At 38.0% G+C, this 15,672-nt stretch overlaps 1 protein-coding gene across 1 annotated transcript in view; it reads right to left on the minus strand.

Annotated features, from left to right (window-relative positions):
* erlin2 (ER lipid raft associated 2) overlaps positions 1–6,345 on the minus strand; it is a 22,475-nt gene extending 16,130 nt beyond the window's left edge. Inside the window, exons 1-7 of the mRNA XM_057831779.1 lie at positions 6,233–6,345; positions 5,121–5,287; positions 2,819–2,900; positions 2,259–2,305; positions 2,113–2,174; positions 1,908–2,033; positions 305–378 (exon numbers count right to left, since the gene is read on the minus strand). Of these exons, the coding sequence (XP_057687762.1) occupies positions 305–378; positions 1,908–2,033; positions 2,113–2,174; positions 2,259–2,305; positions 2,819–2,900; positions 5,121–5,227 (498 nt within the window). The 5' untranslated portion in view covers positions 5,228–5,287; positions 6,233–6,345. The remainder of the gene's footprint in view (positions 1–304; positions 379–1,907; positions 2,034–2,112; positions 2,175–2,258; positions 2,306–2,818; positions 2,901–5,120; positions 5,288–6,232) is intronic.
* Positions 6,346–15,672: the final 9,327 nt, after the last annotated feature.

A 15,672-nucleotide genomic window follows, 5' to 3' on the forward strand; every position in this document is an offset into this window, starting at 1 on the left:
AAAGCACACGGTCAACTTTTTTAGAAAAAGAATTGCATTTAAACACGCTTTACAGTCCGGAAAAAATGTGTGTAGGGGCGTGTGTGTGTGAAGTATTTAGATTTTTAGTAATCTAAACAGACAATCAAAACTATTAATCATCAATCAGGATGGTGTTGGAAAGTGGAAAAACATTGTATGCTTGTTAGAGGGTTTTTTTTTTTTTTTTTTGGTATTGGCAGTCGAAAAATGGTAAACTTGCCCTGCTGATACAGAAAAAATCTACTACATGACTGCATCATGTTTATTTGTTGTTCCATTGTACCTGTATGATGAGACCAGGTGCCATGCTTGTTAGATCTTCTTGCAATGTTAGTTTCAGGTTTTCATCGATTTGGTCTGAAGAGAAGAGTGTGCAGATGAGAACACAAATGAACAGAGAAACTAGCACAACAACAACAAAAATGTATGTGGACCAAAGTGAGGAGTTGGGCCCTATTTGCAGCTCTTTTTTAAAGTCATTTACCGGTATATATATATATCTATTAGAGCTGTCAAATTTATCGCGTTAACGGGCGGTAATTAATTTTCTAAATTAATCACGTTAAAATATTTGACTCAGTTAACGCATGCATGGAATGACCCGCTCATGTGTTGCCTCAAACAGTTTACAATGACGCCGTTTTAGCACATTGAGAGCGTAAAGGCAGAGAAATGAGTCACTGGACCGCGCCTTTTATTGACTTTAGCTTTGGCAAATCTTTCACAACAAATATAAGTATTGTGGCGGAAGACGTGGGAAAGAATGAAAGGAGACAATCTTTTTTGTTGACACGCTTAACTGAACACAACCCAGAACATAAAGTATAACATTTGCAGCCACCACTAACAGTCATAGTTGCCCAATTTCCCATCATGCATTTGGGCAAAGCAGGAAGCGATCTTTTTCGTAACACGCTTATTTGAACACAACACAGAACATATTGTATACCATTTGCAGCCACTACTGACAAGCATGGTTTCCCAACTTCCCATCATGTACTTGGGCGGAGCAGGAGACGTTTATTTCTTAACACGCTAAATTGTACACAACGCAGAACATACTGTATACCATTTGCAGCCAACACTGACAGTCATGGTTGCCCAACTTCCCATCATGCATTTAGGCGGAACAGTTAAGTCGCTACAGTGTCATTTAGTGAAAGCAGAACAAAAATAATATTCCTATCTCTCATAAAATAATGTTCACAAAAAGAAAAGCACTCAATGCAAAGACAACAGGCATTCCCAATCAAAATAGCTATGCAAAATACACATAATATTTACTCAGACTTTGCCCTTGCTAGATCTTTAATTAATTTAAAACTCGCCATTGACACCTTGTGGTGTATTTAAATCACTGCCTTACGTAGTTAAAGACACTGTGGAAGAACGGCAAGGAGCCCATGTGACGTCCCGCTCGACGACGTCAAGAATGGTGAGCTATTATTTGACAATTTTACAAATTTTATTCAAACGAAAACATTAAGAGGGGTTTTCATATAAAATTACTACAACTTGTACTCAAATGATCTTTTAAGAACTACAAGTCTTTCTAGCCGTTGATCCCTTTAACAGAAAGAATGTTAAAAATGTTCATGCCCTCTTGTGGATTTATTGTTATAATAAACAAATACAGTACTTATGTACAGTATGTTGAATGTTTATGTCCGTCTTGTGCCTTATCTTTCCATTCCAACAATAATTTACATAAAATATGGCATATTTTAGAGATTGTTTGAATTGCGATTAATTACAATTAATTTTAAAGCTGTGATTCACTTGATTAAAAAATGTCCTAATATATATGTATTAAAGACAGTATGTCTGATAAAATGTTTATATTTCATTTTTTAAATCTAAGGATTATATTAGACTTTTGTACCTACCAAACAGGCCAATGTAGACCTCCTGCAGAGAGTGAACACTGCAGAATTGGTTGAGTTCATGATGAACCTTGTTGAAGATTAAGGCTTTGTCGTAATCTGCAGTGAAATTCTTCACAATGTCAAACACTGCGAAAAGGGATAGAAATGTATCAATCACACAACCAGCTGACTTTCTGAAGGATCATTTGGTTGTTTCAGTTATTACCTGCTGATGGAACAAGGTAGTTCACCACCTCTATGCGATCAAAGTAGATCATCACTCCACCACTGAAAGAGTTTTTAATACTTTTGAGTGAAACATCTTGATGAAAGTGATGCCAATGCATTAACAGCGATCAAAACAAACCCTACCTTGTGCCACAGGGGACATTTTTTACCTCATCTGTCTGAAGTGTCGTCTACAAGGAATGAGCAAATCATTATTTTCTGACTTTTGAAAACAAATCAGCCAACTAAACAATCCATGTTGACGCAACTGAAAGTACCAGACAGTTCAGGTTGGTTTATAACACTGATTGTGGGCATGAAACTCAAACTTTGGGTTTGCAACGATTTTTGTTATTACCCTTGAGTGGAAAAATTATACAACGTCAACTATGGGTATAAAATATACTGCCTGCCTGGGATCCAATCCAGCCCACGGGAGTTGTTCAGCCTATCTGGCATATTGTGGTTCATTCATATATGAACAATCTGCACAAATAATATTGTTTCCTAAGTGGTTTCAAATGTATATAACTATTTAAAAATGAGTTTGTGAAGTTTCATGTTAATTAAGCGTGTCAATGAATGTGAGTGAAGAGGTACGTGTCCCTCATAGGAACTATTTTTGCTAATGAAAGGTTCACTATCTCGTGTAGTTGTAATAAGAAGCTAAGGAAGGATTAGGAATACACATGAACTTGAATCACCTGGACAGACTTGTAGGAGGTGATGAATGGAAGCATAAGATGGAAACCAGGTCCACTCGTGGTGGTCAAGAGGGCTCCTCCCCTGTTTTGCAAACATACTGTATAAACATTCAATCAAGGAATCTAGTGAGAGATCATAAGACAAACACAACTAACAGGTTTGACCTGTGATGAATGCAAATGCTGATTTATTCATTCATTTTTTGATTGCATTAGGATTAGAAGTCACCAAGATATCAGCATTATTGACTATACCTCATTTTACATTTTTAAGCGAGTAACACTGTGGCCTAATCTCATTTTATTCATAACCTCCTGGGTCCTTGCGCCTTTGTTTAATTAAAGACTAGTTGCGAACCACAGAAGCACAGAAGGAGTAGGGACGAATGTTGGGAGAAACAATTGATTTATTAATCTGTTCTACCTAACTCTCAAACCTGCAGGAAAAGGGCCAGCCTAAACATTTCCTGTTTATTTGGATAGCAACTAGTAGCAAATACTATTTGCTGCTGGTTGCATGGTCGAATGAAGTCTTGTGAAAAAGTGGAGATTTCTGTACCCAAAATAATTTGAAGCTTTAGAGCTTCACTACAAGACGGAACAGCGACATCTAACGGTAGAATGAAATTACAGTAGTTACACCATAATTTGACCAAAGCACTGGCACAAAATGTTTCAAGTTGGAATATTTGCAATAAAGAGTCTTAACAAGATGCATGTTTCCTTGTATACAACCTATAGTGAGGTGGCTTCTGTCTGATATCTGATTTTTAGCAATGCAAAAACAAAACAAAAAAAGCCAATTGTTCTAGACTCGATCTTTGATCTGTCACCCAAGAGAGTGGAAAATTTAAGTTGCCTGAAAACGGTTTTGTGAGTTAACCTGTTGAGTACACCAGCTCACTAGTTGGGAGTCATATTTTGTGTATTTATAGACTTCATTCTCAGAAGTAGAGGTGGGAATCTTTGGGCACCTAACGATTCGATTACGATTCAGAGGCTACGATTCGATTATAAATCGATTATTGATTACCCCCCCCCTCGCTATTAGCTGCTTTCAATGTTTTGTACATTAGTTACAAAAACTGTTAAAAAAAAATATATATATATATAAAGCCTTGCAGGCTTAAATAAACGACTATTTCAGTATCAAGTTAACAGTTAAAAACAATAAATAATATACTCAAATCCCCATTCTGTATCAGCAGCTTTAAACTACATTCAATTAATTTAATGTTGTGAATCAACCGTTAAAGTTGTTAAAATTGCTCCCGTTATTCCGTAATTTCCCTTTTGTCTACTTTCGACATGTGAAAGTTTTAAAACTATTTTAAAGATGGATTCAAGTCAATATTTTACCGATTCAGGAGTATTTTAGCTAAAAAGTTAATTAGGTTCACTTGGAAGGTTCGCTACAACGGCCTTGCAGGGAAGTGTTTACTAACGCCCGCATCTAGCTTTCGGTCCACCATATCTACCGTAACATTACGTGGACGTACTTTGTTGCAGCTGTCGGCAGCAGTCAGGTATGTTGTTGGTTTTTTATCTCGCGGCATGTGTTGAGCTAGAGCCATGAGTTGAGCATTGGCATTACCTGAGGGGCTGGGTAATGACAAGCATGATGTCTAGCTACTCTCGCTCTATTCCTCATTGCGTCCCGAAACCGCGCGGCGCGCTGAGTGTGTTTTACTTCCGCTTTACTTGACATATTTCAATAATTGGAATTTGGATGTTTGTGAATCGTTCTCGAATCTTCCACGGCCGAATCGCGAATAATCTAAGAATCGGAAATTTCGCACACCTCTACTCAGAAGTATAAATAATTATATTTTATTCATGTACATTATTATTATTTTTTATGGCATGATTGTAGTGATTGGCAAACAGTAAATTAAAATAAGATGGACTATTTTTGGGGGGGGGGGTGCTTCGGACATCATCAGTCACGTGACCGTTGTCGTTTGACATGAGCGCCGACACGATGAGTCGAGTCACAGCAGTTTATCAGAGCGACAAAAGAGCTTTGGTTTTGTTTTCTCATTTCAAGCAAACACAGTACACAATCGCTGTTGGTTCTGATAACATCTGTTCTACTTGACTAACGTTCAAGCCTTTTTTTGGTCCAAAGGACATTCCTTAACAGTTTTACAGAATGATCAGTGTGGTATTTATGGAATTTCTACTACGATGAATTTCAAAAGTCTTACTAATTATGGTTACAATCTCCTTGGCGACAGATTTGAAGCAGATGGCTGTTTTACAGCTAAGCAGGTTAACTTCTTTGCAGACCTGGAAAACCCACCTGTAGTACACTCCAGTGTGTCCTTCATCAATCTTGTGCATAGAAGCTAAAAGCGTTGCTCCAGCAAGAGCCACAGCAATAGAGAATATGGCACCCCATTGTGCCATCGTGGAACGCAAAAATAGAAAGACAGCATGTGATGAAAGTGGCTGGTTCAACTGTGGAGTCTGAAATTAAAAAAAAAAAAAAAGCCCACGATCATTTGACGTACATTAAGTTAGTAGTACATGTAGTGATAAACATGCAGGTACAGTATACTGTCTTCATGGTCACTGTTTATCTGCGGTCAGCTCAAGCTTATCCTGGCATGAGCTGGGACTGAACAACCTTGTCACCCTTAAAGAGGATTGAGACTCAAGTGTGAAAATGCGGACATGTATGGCATATATTTCATAACACCAACTAAAACTACGGGGAATCCCAAATGATGAGTTAGCTGTGGGGTTTGGGGATGTAATAGTTTCGCTTTTTAGACTTAAAATGATCAACCTGTTGATAACTGCTCTCATTAGTCTATTATTCAACATGTACTGTTCAGGAATGCCTACAATTTGGACTATTGAGAGCTTGGCTCCGCTTGTCTGTTGACTAGTTTATATGTTCATAACACTTGGCTACATGCATGTATTTAAAGTTGATATAAACAGAAATATGATAAAGTTTCGGCTTGCACCATTCAGACGAATTTAGGAAGCCTAATGTTATATTTAACATTTGCAATCGAAAATGTAATGTACTCCAAAAGGAAACGAAAAGAGTTTATTATCAAGTATACAACTTAAAATCGCGGAAATAAATCAACGTAATTGGTGTTTTCGGAGCTATACAGTTGGCACGGTAAAAGTTGCTTAACTGGTTTTCTCTAAAGAGACGTTGAAAGGTTTAGTGCAAGATAATTTATTGTTGTCTCAAGCTTGTATTGATGCGACACCTTTGAAACAATAATATGGCTAAATTTTCATGGATCTTTGCTATTGCTACAATGTAGCAAAACACAATTACGGCGCAATATCTTAATAAAACAAGTTGACATTGACTTTGCTGTGACCGCACTTGTTTTTTTACGACATGTATATTTCTTCGCTTTGTATTTTTTTCTGTGAAAAACTTACCTTTAATTTGATCCAAATAGAGTAATTGTTACAAACACTACAAGACCTATCAAATACTTGCTAACCTCTTCTTCGCACTCATTTAACCGGGGGGATAGGACCACTACTGACCTCTACCGGATGAACGTATTGACAGTCTATGAAACGTGTACGTACTGTATTATGGTGCACACCATCAGAAGAATATAGCATTGACAAATATTGCAAATATAATAATAGAAATAATAATGATAATCTGGTCCTTTCACGCGCGAATTATCCATTCCCCCCCCCCACTTTTCTACAACATTACCATGTAAAAAAATAAAATAAAATAAAAAGACTAAGAAAAAAAGAGTAAAAGCAAAAACAGACAGAGACACAGATAAAATCAGATACAAATCAGATAAAAGTAAGATAATCAGATAAAATTAGCCAGAGTAAGCTTTTTGAAAAAGGTAAGTTTTTAAGTGTAAAGTTAGTTATAAATAAAATGTATTATTATTATTATTATTATTATTATTATTATTATTATTATTATTATTATTATTATTATTATTATAGAGCATTCATTTAGCTCAGTGGCCATTGCACCAATACATGAGCATTCACGGAAAGTCCTCCCAGTTTAAATGTCTTTCGCCATCAATGGCATGTAATGAATTAGATAATATGGGTCGTGGGGTGGGGGAATGTACTTTATAGGGTGTTACTTGGGGTCGTAACCACACTGTATTTCCGTTTTTTTTTTTTTTTTTTTAAATTTAATATATATATATATATATACACATATGTATTTTTAAATTTAGTTCATTTAGCTTTCATTACACTCTGTTAACTATTTAGAAATGTATTTATAATCATATTATTTTAACAACAAATAAAAATATTATTATAACTCTTTTTTTTGGGGGGGGGGGGGGGGGGGGGCTTTAAAGTTTTTTTAATGACCAAAAATAATCATTTGCCTTATAAAGGGTTAAAGGGCTGAAGTGTGAACATTTGAATCGCTGTCCACTGGCGTGACCACAGTCCCCGAAATGGATATTTATAGTAAACAACAGTAATAGATAATATATTGTTATTAATTAATCAATTAATTAATTATTATTATTACTACTATCATTATAAATATTACTCATGTTTTGTCCGGATGAAAAAAAGTGCTAAAGTATTATACACCTTATACATTTTATAACGTACATACAGAAGTGTTTTTTTTTTTTTTTTAACAACCCAGAAAAATACTAAAACTCTACAGTTAACCTCTAAAAATAGTTGTGAATGCTCCTTGAAAAACAGCAGATGGCGACAAAGACCAGACAACATTATGTCAAGGCTACAGCTCAAAGGAGCTTCACCGATGACAAATTTCCTGTATAGTAACGTATTAATTACCCTTTGACTTGTTTGCTCACAAAACGTGGATCTAATCAGCAACAAGAGGAAGTTCAGACTTACGTAAAACAGAGAGCAAATTTCTTTGTTTACTAATGGTAAATCAACACATTTCTAAAAAGAGGCTGAATTTATGTACTTATCACCTGCAATCTTAAGGGTCTTGACTCAAAATGGCAGTGGCACCTTATTTTTAGACATTGGCCACTTGAGAAATTTGCGGAGGAGGAGAACTAACCCGAAGGTGTGCCAATGGCAGGTCTGTGCTTTGCATTTTAAACAGGTTGGAGGAACTGAGGGGAGAGAAAGGGAACAACAGAGCAAGGGAAAAGAAGTTTGTCAGAGTTCATTAAGTATCAAGGGAACATCGCTGGAACTGGCAGCGTAAGCCGCGCCGGGGCCCTAGTGCCATTAATCACGACTGACAAGAAACTAGGGGCTGAGGGAGGTGGTGGAAGAGAAGGGAGGGCCACTCTGCCAGAGACTGCTAGTGATTATAGCAAGGGGTCCCATGCAGTACAGGACGAGCCTGCTGAATGCTGTAAAACAATGAGAAACCTCTGCATAAACATTACATCCACCAATCAGTCGGGGATGTCAAAGACTAGAAAATCTATAGCATCTCTTCCTTTGTTTTACAGTAAATGGTGATCTCACAGTCATTTATTTTTGTGCTGGGCCTCTGGGTAATAGGCTGCACAAAAGAAAACGAAAATATGGCAATTACACAGTGCCGCTCATATATCTGAGTTTGCCTGACAAGTTTCTCCTTGGACCCCGGAAAGCATTGTTGTAGCTGTGCACGCTGCATGCCGCCATCCTGGAAGAAGAAATCAATGGACGAGAGAAAGAGAGTGGAGAGAATACTGGTGACTGGAGAAGATGGAGGCCTCTGTTAAGTGCTGTGCTTGAAAGCCAGTCTGGCCTCATTAGCTGTCAGTTGTAACAATACTGAGCTGGCAGCGAAGACTGCTCCCAGTCTCGGTGCCATAAATCACAGGCTGACAGGGCCCTGACAGGGCTGGGAACTTACACACATGCAGGACTTGCCTGCGCACTGGCTCTCTGCTGCTCTCTTTTTCCCCCTCCTTTTCACCGCTCTCTTTCGCTCTTTATGTATCTTCCCAATCCCTTCTCTGTCGTTGTCGGTAACAAATTTTCTTTTCAATTCTTTCCTTCTCATTGCAGGCCAGTTTGGCAGCATATATTTACTGTTTTTTGTTGTTTTCTGTCACATCTACTGTAAATATAGGGGGTGGAAAAGTATGTATACAAGTTATAAAACACACAATAATTCCATTTACATAATTGAAATATAAAGAAAAAAGAAACTACTATAAGTCTACTGTGTACTGGTGCTAACATTTGCACCCACTCCTGTTTACATATTAAAGTTGTCCAAATTTACAGCATTCACTTTCTGATTATTGTATTTTTGGGACTATAAGTCGCAACTGAGCATAGGTCGCATCGGCCAAAAAATGTGTGATAAAGAGGGAAAAGAAAAACATTCTTAAAGGGGAAGTTCGGGATTTATACAGCAGGCTTAATCTTCGAGTTATAGCGAGGGTTTAAAGCAGAAATGTGAAGTAATTTCATAACATGCCAAATAGGGTCACAATTAAATTAATTAAACATTGTCCAACAAATAAAGCATGACAAAATAATTTATATGTTGTATATTTGACAAAATAATCGCGTTTCCGAAGTTCGAGCCTGAAAGGGGACGAACCCGGAAGTGATAAGTCACACCGGGAACAGCGATGGCAGCTCCATACATACGGCCGCCATACAAAGCCCTTCAAACAATGATTCAAACAGCGATATAAGCGATAGATCGAGCGCAAGGGAGGAGATCCAAGTTTTTGAAGACTTGGAGCAATAACAGGAGCTTGGAATTTTATGTTGGATGTAACATGTATTAGCCAGACGCTAATCAGGATGCAAACAATGTGCCTAGACTACCTGACATTGAATGGATACAAGACCCATCGCGATTACAAGATTGGTAAGATATAGGCTGTTATTATTTTCATGATTTGAAGATGCAGGCATTTGCACAGAATTTTATGTTTTTGTCTATCTGATGACATTGTTAAAAAAATAATAATCAGACTTCATGTTCATTTTGGCAGATCCGGCAGCTCTCGTGCATATAAAATAATAATATAAAAACGTTGGGGGGAAAGAAGGAGATGAGTCGTTGATGGCTTTCTCCACTTTATTGTGGCAACAATAAGAAAACAAAATAGTAGCGGAAGTTTTGCTTCTCGCTGATTCGCTGTGAGATTGACTCAATGCCAACACGCTACTTGTCACCTGTCAGCGGCTCTCGTACGTAAAACACAAACTAGAAGGCTATCAAGCGATCACCGTGAAAGAAAGGCCGAACCGTACAAATGCAATGCAATGCTTGAAGCATGAAGGTGGAAATATATAATACAAATACAAATAAATGTGCACAAACTCACTAGTGGTGTGTGTCTTTCACGTCAAGTGATCGTGAATTACCGCGACGCCGACCCGCTTATATGCACATCCACACCCCTTTCCCGATTGACAGTGGATTAACCCTTTCGGACAAGATTGTAGATGACTCACAATTTAAACACGCTTAACCTAGCGAACGCAACAACAACTATGATCGGGGATTGCCACGCGTTAACTTTCGGCTTACGTCGTAGCTTATACTTTTCATTCCACAACAGTTGGCAGTTCTGCTTTGACAAAGTCATCAGTCATCTATCCAAAAATCACACTTACTTTTTGGCAAATCCTTGATCATAAGCAGACCGGTTAAGGATGCAGGCATCTTCTAAGTGTTTGCAGCAGAGAACACTACTCGATGATGGCGTGAAATTCATTCGCTTCGTGCGAACGAAAGATGTCCATTCACGTGCCCTGCTATCCTTTGGCCACTCATACAACTTTTCGTTTGTGTGAGAACAAAACATCGCCACACACCGCCGTAGCATCTTATCGAGAAGCAATGCAACAAACAATACTGTTCTATGGCGGACTTCCCTCGCACTTCCCGGTGTGACGTAATTTCCAAAGATTGCCGAAGAAAAGCATTTTCGTTGTCAAGGGCGTTGCTATGGGTTAAACAAAGAATCTGGAAGGATTGAGTTAAAAAAAATAATGAAAATATGCTTAGAATTGTTTAGCCATTGATATTATTCAAAAACATGGTTGGCCAACCTTAGTTCACATTTCCGCGTTAAGTAGTCGGTGTTGCTGGTGCTGTTCATACTGCAATTATTGCAGTGCTTCTCAATTATTTTCTGTTACGCCCCCCTCAAGGAAGATGTAAATGTTTCGCGCCCCCCCAAACTCTGCTGCCGCTGTAAATAGTATCATTTGTCTATAATTTTACTATTATAAATACGCCTCTGCCTCACATTGTATCCTTTTTTTCTATTACAGAAAATAACAGAGATCAACTTATAAAGTATAACTTTATTAACATTGTTTTGTTTGTAACAGAAAAGACTTAACGCACATCAATTTGCCTGAATTTAAAAAAAAAAAAAAAAAAAAGTCACATCCAAACTGTAAAAATACACAGAAGGTACATTTTTGACCATTTGATACTGGAAAAAAAAATCTGTAAATAATAACAAATTCAAATTGATTAGAAACATTAACTCATGAGGACAATATGGCAAAAAATTTGACCGAAAAAACAAAACTGAATAGAAGAAGAAAAAAAAAAAAGAGTGTCTTTGGACAGAAGGACAGTTTTTATTTTCGCTGCTCGCTGCTCACAGTATCACCTCTAGTTTGCAATGGTGCGGGGTTATTTTGCACTGAGCATGCTAACAGTGATCACTGGTTTACTGATATAACACTGACAAAGTGGGACGATTGTTGGCAATATTCGGCACGTTTTCGCTAAAAAACAACCAAGCGGCTTGTCAATGAGATTGGGGTCTAATGTCTTTAAGTGGCGTCTTAATTGATTTGGCTTTCGGCTGTCCGCTATAATCATTTTTAGACACAGTAAACAGTGGTCTTTCCTCATCTACCATTGTATTAAATGTCAAAGCCAAAAGGCAAACGGCCCGAAAAAAGCGCATTCTCGGCGGCCGAGGGAGAACCGTAGGTGAGGGCGGTCGTCGTGACGATCCCAAGCGGAAAATGGGCCTTCTCGGGCAGACACGTGAGAACCAGAGAAGACAGTGGGTCGTTGCATGAGTCCGGCCGGAAAACGGCTTTCGAAAACGGCGCACAGCGCTCCAGCTCTTCATGAGTCTGTTCCATGTGCTCTTGCTTACTTCAAAAACACTGTGCGGACTTTGAAAATGAGAGCGCCACTGCCACCCAATGAGTAGATGTGCAAGTACAGTGATACCTCAGCTCACGAACATAATTGTTTCCCAGAAAGTGTGTGTAAGGCGAAAAGTTCGTCTTCCGAACATTTATTTCCCATAAGAAACCATTAAAATGAGAATAATCCGTTCCCAGGTCCCCATAAAACATAATTTTCTACTAAATAAGCCTTAAAACTACACAAAAATATACCTTATTTTATGTATAATAAATGTGCTATTAGTATTATAATTAAAGAAATAAACTGTACTGTATAATAAAGTCGTTTTATTTACCTTTGTGATGGTAGTTGATGGCTTGATGGAATGGAGTGGGAGGAGGAGGGAGGGAGGGAGTTACTGTTTGGAAGGAGAGTGTTACCGGCAAAGTGCGCAGTTAGCGTAGACTCCAGTGCTGTGCCCCCCACATGCTTTTGGTTGTTAATAAAAGTGCCCACAAAAAGCCATCCGACGCCTCTGGGTGTTTGTATGCACGCCGCCACCTTTCTGGAGAGGAAATCGGGCGAACCGAAGACAAGCGACGACAACGAGCCAACGTGACTCGCCGGTCCACTTCTCACTACGGTGGGAAGCTGGAAGCACCGCCAATTACCAGTCGAGGGCGAATTGGTAACACGAGTCACCTTCCATAAGGACTGTAGGTAACTCTTTTTCAGTCCCATAATAGCAAAAGTACACTCAATATGGTCCAAAATGTCTATCAAACACAAACCACGTCCGCACTCAACGAAAGTGAGGGGACGAACTGGGACGCCGTGAGCGTGCGTCAGCTTCTCGTGGCGCTTTTCGACCGCGTGAATTGGTTCGTCCGCCGAAAACTAGTTCGTCAGCAGAGACTATATGCTCGCGAATTTAATGTTCTTGAGGCGAAAAGTTCGTGAGCTTAAGCGTTCGTGAGCTGAGGTATCACTGTACACTTTATTCTAGTACGGCAAAAAAAAAAAAAAAAAGCATGTTCCCTGAGGTCACACGCGCCACCCCTGGCATCGCTCTGCGCCCCCCACTATTTGAGAAGTACTGAATTATTGACATGAAATGGTAAGTTTAAATATCTTTATCCTGAAAACATGCAACACTATTGATTGCATGGGTCATCGATGATTTTCATGTGTGCATATGTTGTTTTTTATTTGCATTGTAAATCGGCCCAATTGACTCGCGCTAGCTTAGCCACTTCGGAGCCATGAAACTAACAAATAACTTACAAACTGCACGGAATTTGTTGAAATCAACTCCACCAACTAATTAAACCTAAGTAAAAAAATTCTGAACGTCCGCTTTAAGTCACACTTAAGTATAGGTCGCATTTTAGGGGGAATTTGATTTTATCAGAGTGCAAAACCAAACATTATACCTTATAATAATGACAATAAAATGGAGAACAGGCTAAATAGGCATATGCCAAGGTAATAGCTATTCAGATAATGAGTGCCTAAAAAACACAATATAACTTGTTTACCAAACTCTTGCTCTTACTCCCAATAACTACCAATCTATTAACCCCTTAGTCCTTCCAACCCTTACAGGGCTCTCATTGAACTCACTGGATGGCATTGATGGCTCTCGACGTCCAAACCATTTTGACTGGGAGGGGAACAATGAACAATTGAGTATATCAGTTTTGCAGAAAAAGGATTTCATTTCAACGCAACTGGGCGACTGATCAGTTCAACTATATGCATGAGTTCTTGCAAACAGCTGCTACACTATGATTCAAAACACGTTTATTACTTACTTTGAGGCAGAACATTGACAATAATAGCACTATGAGTGCTCCGCTTCAAGGTCGCAGTGAAAATGTGATTATTTAAACTTGACAGAAATGCAAAGTTTTTCTGTGTGGTTTTAGGTTGTGACTGTGTGAATTTATTTGCATGTGTAGGAAGTTAGGGTCCATTTGCATGCTTGAGCTTGAGCAGGAGCCGCCAAAGCTGTCTGCTGCCATCCATTACGGCGACATGTGTTGATGTGTGTGACACAAGTGGACCGGAGAGGAAGGAAGCTGAAGAGTGCGGGCCATCAATCATTGCTTTTTGACACACACACGTGGGTAGGGGAACGGGGGCTGGAATGAACCCAACTAACATGTTTAGAATAGGCCTCTATACATGCAGGTGTGTACATATTCAGTTTAAACACAGAGAATGAGTTCACAGCTGGGTACCATGGCGTTAAACTTTGATTTTAGAGGGCATGTGTGGGAACCTCCTCCAGTAAACCAGGTTAGCAACCACCAATTGGTCACAGCTGGATCTAACAATCGGGGTCAGCTGAGGTATCAACAAATAATGAATTGAATTGAACGTAGAATTGATTCGAATGGTACGGTACAATAATTCAGGGAAATGCAACACCCACTCATCTTCTCCTATTCATCTGCTGCACATGAAATGACACGACCTTACATAGTTTACTTGAATTTCTTCTGAGAAAAAAAAGTAAATTGGAACCTTTTTGAGCTCAGGGCTGTCCTTGAATGTCTTCTCCAAAACAAAAAAAACCAAAACAAAACAAAAAAAAAACATTCGTAAAGTTTCCACAGGCTGGTTCCAAAATGAAACAAATAACATTTGGGTCAAAATGTAATGTTTTCCTAAATTGGACACTTTTCAAATCAAACTAACAAGCAAACAGCAAGTCATCATCCACACTGATTCTAAATCTTATCATTCAATAGATTTTTTTTTTTTTTTTTTAATTACAACTTCCTTCCAACAGCCTAACCTTCATTCATCCTGGACATGGAGGTGATTAAAAGCATTTGCGCATTTTTGAGGTATAAGTCACTTTTGTTTAATTATAGTCATATTGCCAACTGACCTGGCATGCACACAACTATGATTGTTTGCAGATTTGCATGTAGACTTTCTCCATCAAGTTACCATATACAATATAACTGTATAATTTGGTATTGAAGCAAAACATGTATTGAATAAACAGGGTATCCTTTTGGTAGTACTTGGAGAATTAAGTACTGTATTTTTTAGACTATAGGTCACAGTTTTTTCAGAATTTGCATTATTATAAATAAGCATTTATAATTTCTTAGTTAAGGGACACATGTGCTACACTTTACAATAAGGGTCCAAAAAACATTCAGTAATGGTTAATTAAGGATAAGTAATACGTATGAGGCACATTCATGTGAAATAATACCATACTTAAGGTTAGGTTAGCAGCACCCACGGACTCACAGAGCAATGTTTCTCATTTTAAAATAAAAAACACTTACTAGTACCAGTATACATTAATAACTATTTATTAATGCATTAATTTATATGTGAATTAATGTTAAGTAATGCATTATATATATTATATATTATAACCTGGTATAATTTCACGTGAAAGTACCTCATAAGTATTACTTAACCTTAATTAACCATTACTGAATGTTTTTTGGACCCTATTGTAAAGTGTAGCACACGTATCCCTTAACTAAGAAATTATAAATGCTTAAGTCCCCCCCTTAACCTTTATTAACCATTACTGAATGCTTTCTGGACCCTTATTGTGAAGTGTAGCACATGTGTCCCTTAACTAAGAAATGATCAATGCTTAAGTTAACAAATCCTAACCCTATATAGGCCTATTTTTTTTTTTAATTTGACCAAACTATTACTTACTGTCTGGTTATGCATTAACTAATGCATTAACTCATGTTAATTAATATATTAATAAACGTTAGATAAGCAGTTATATTATTGTAATGTTACTTAAACATTATTGTCTTAA

This window comes from Corythoichthys intestinalis, chromosome 3 (genome assembly GCF_030265065.1).
Source record: "Corythoichthys intestinalis isolate RoL2023-P3 chromosome 3, ASM3026506v1, whole genome shotgun sequence".
Lineage (NCBI taxonomy): Eukaryota > Metazoa > Chordata > Actinopteri > Syngnathiformes > Syngnathidae > Corythoichthys > Corythoichthys intestinalis.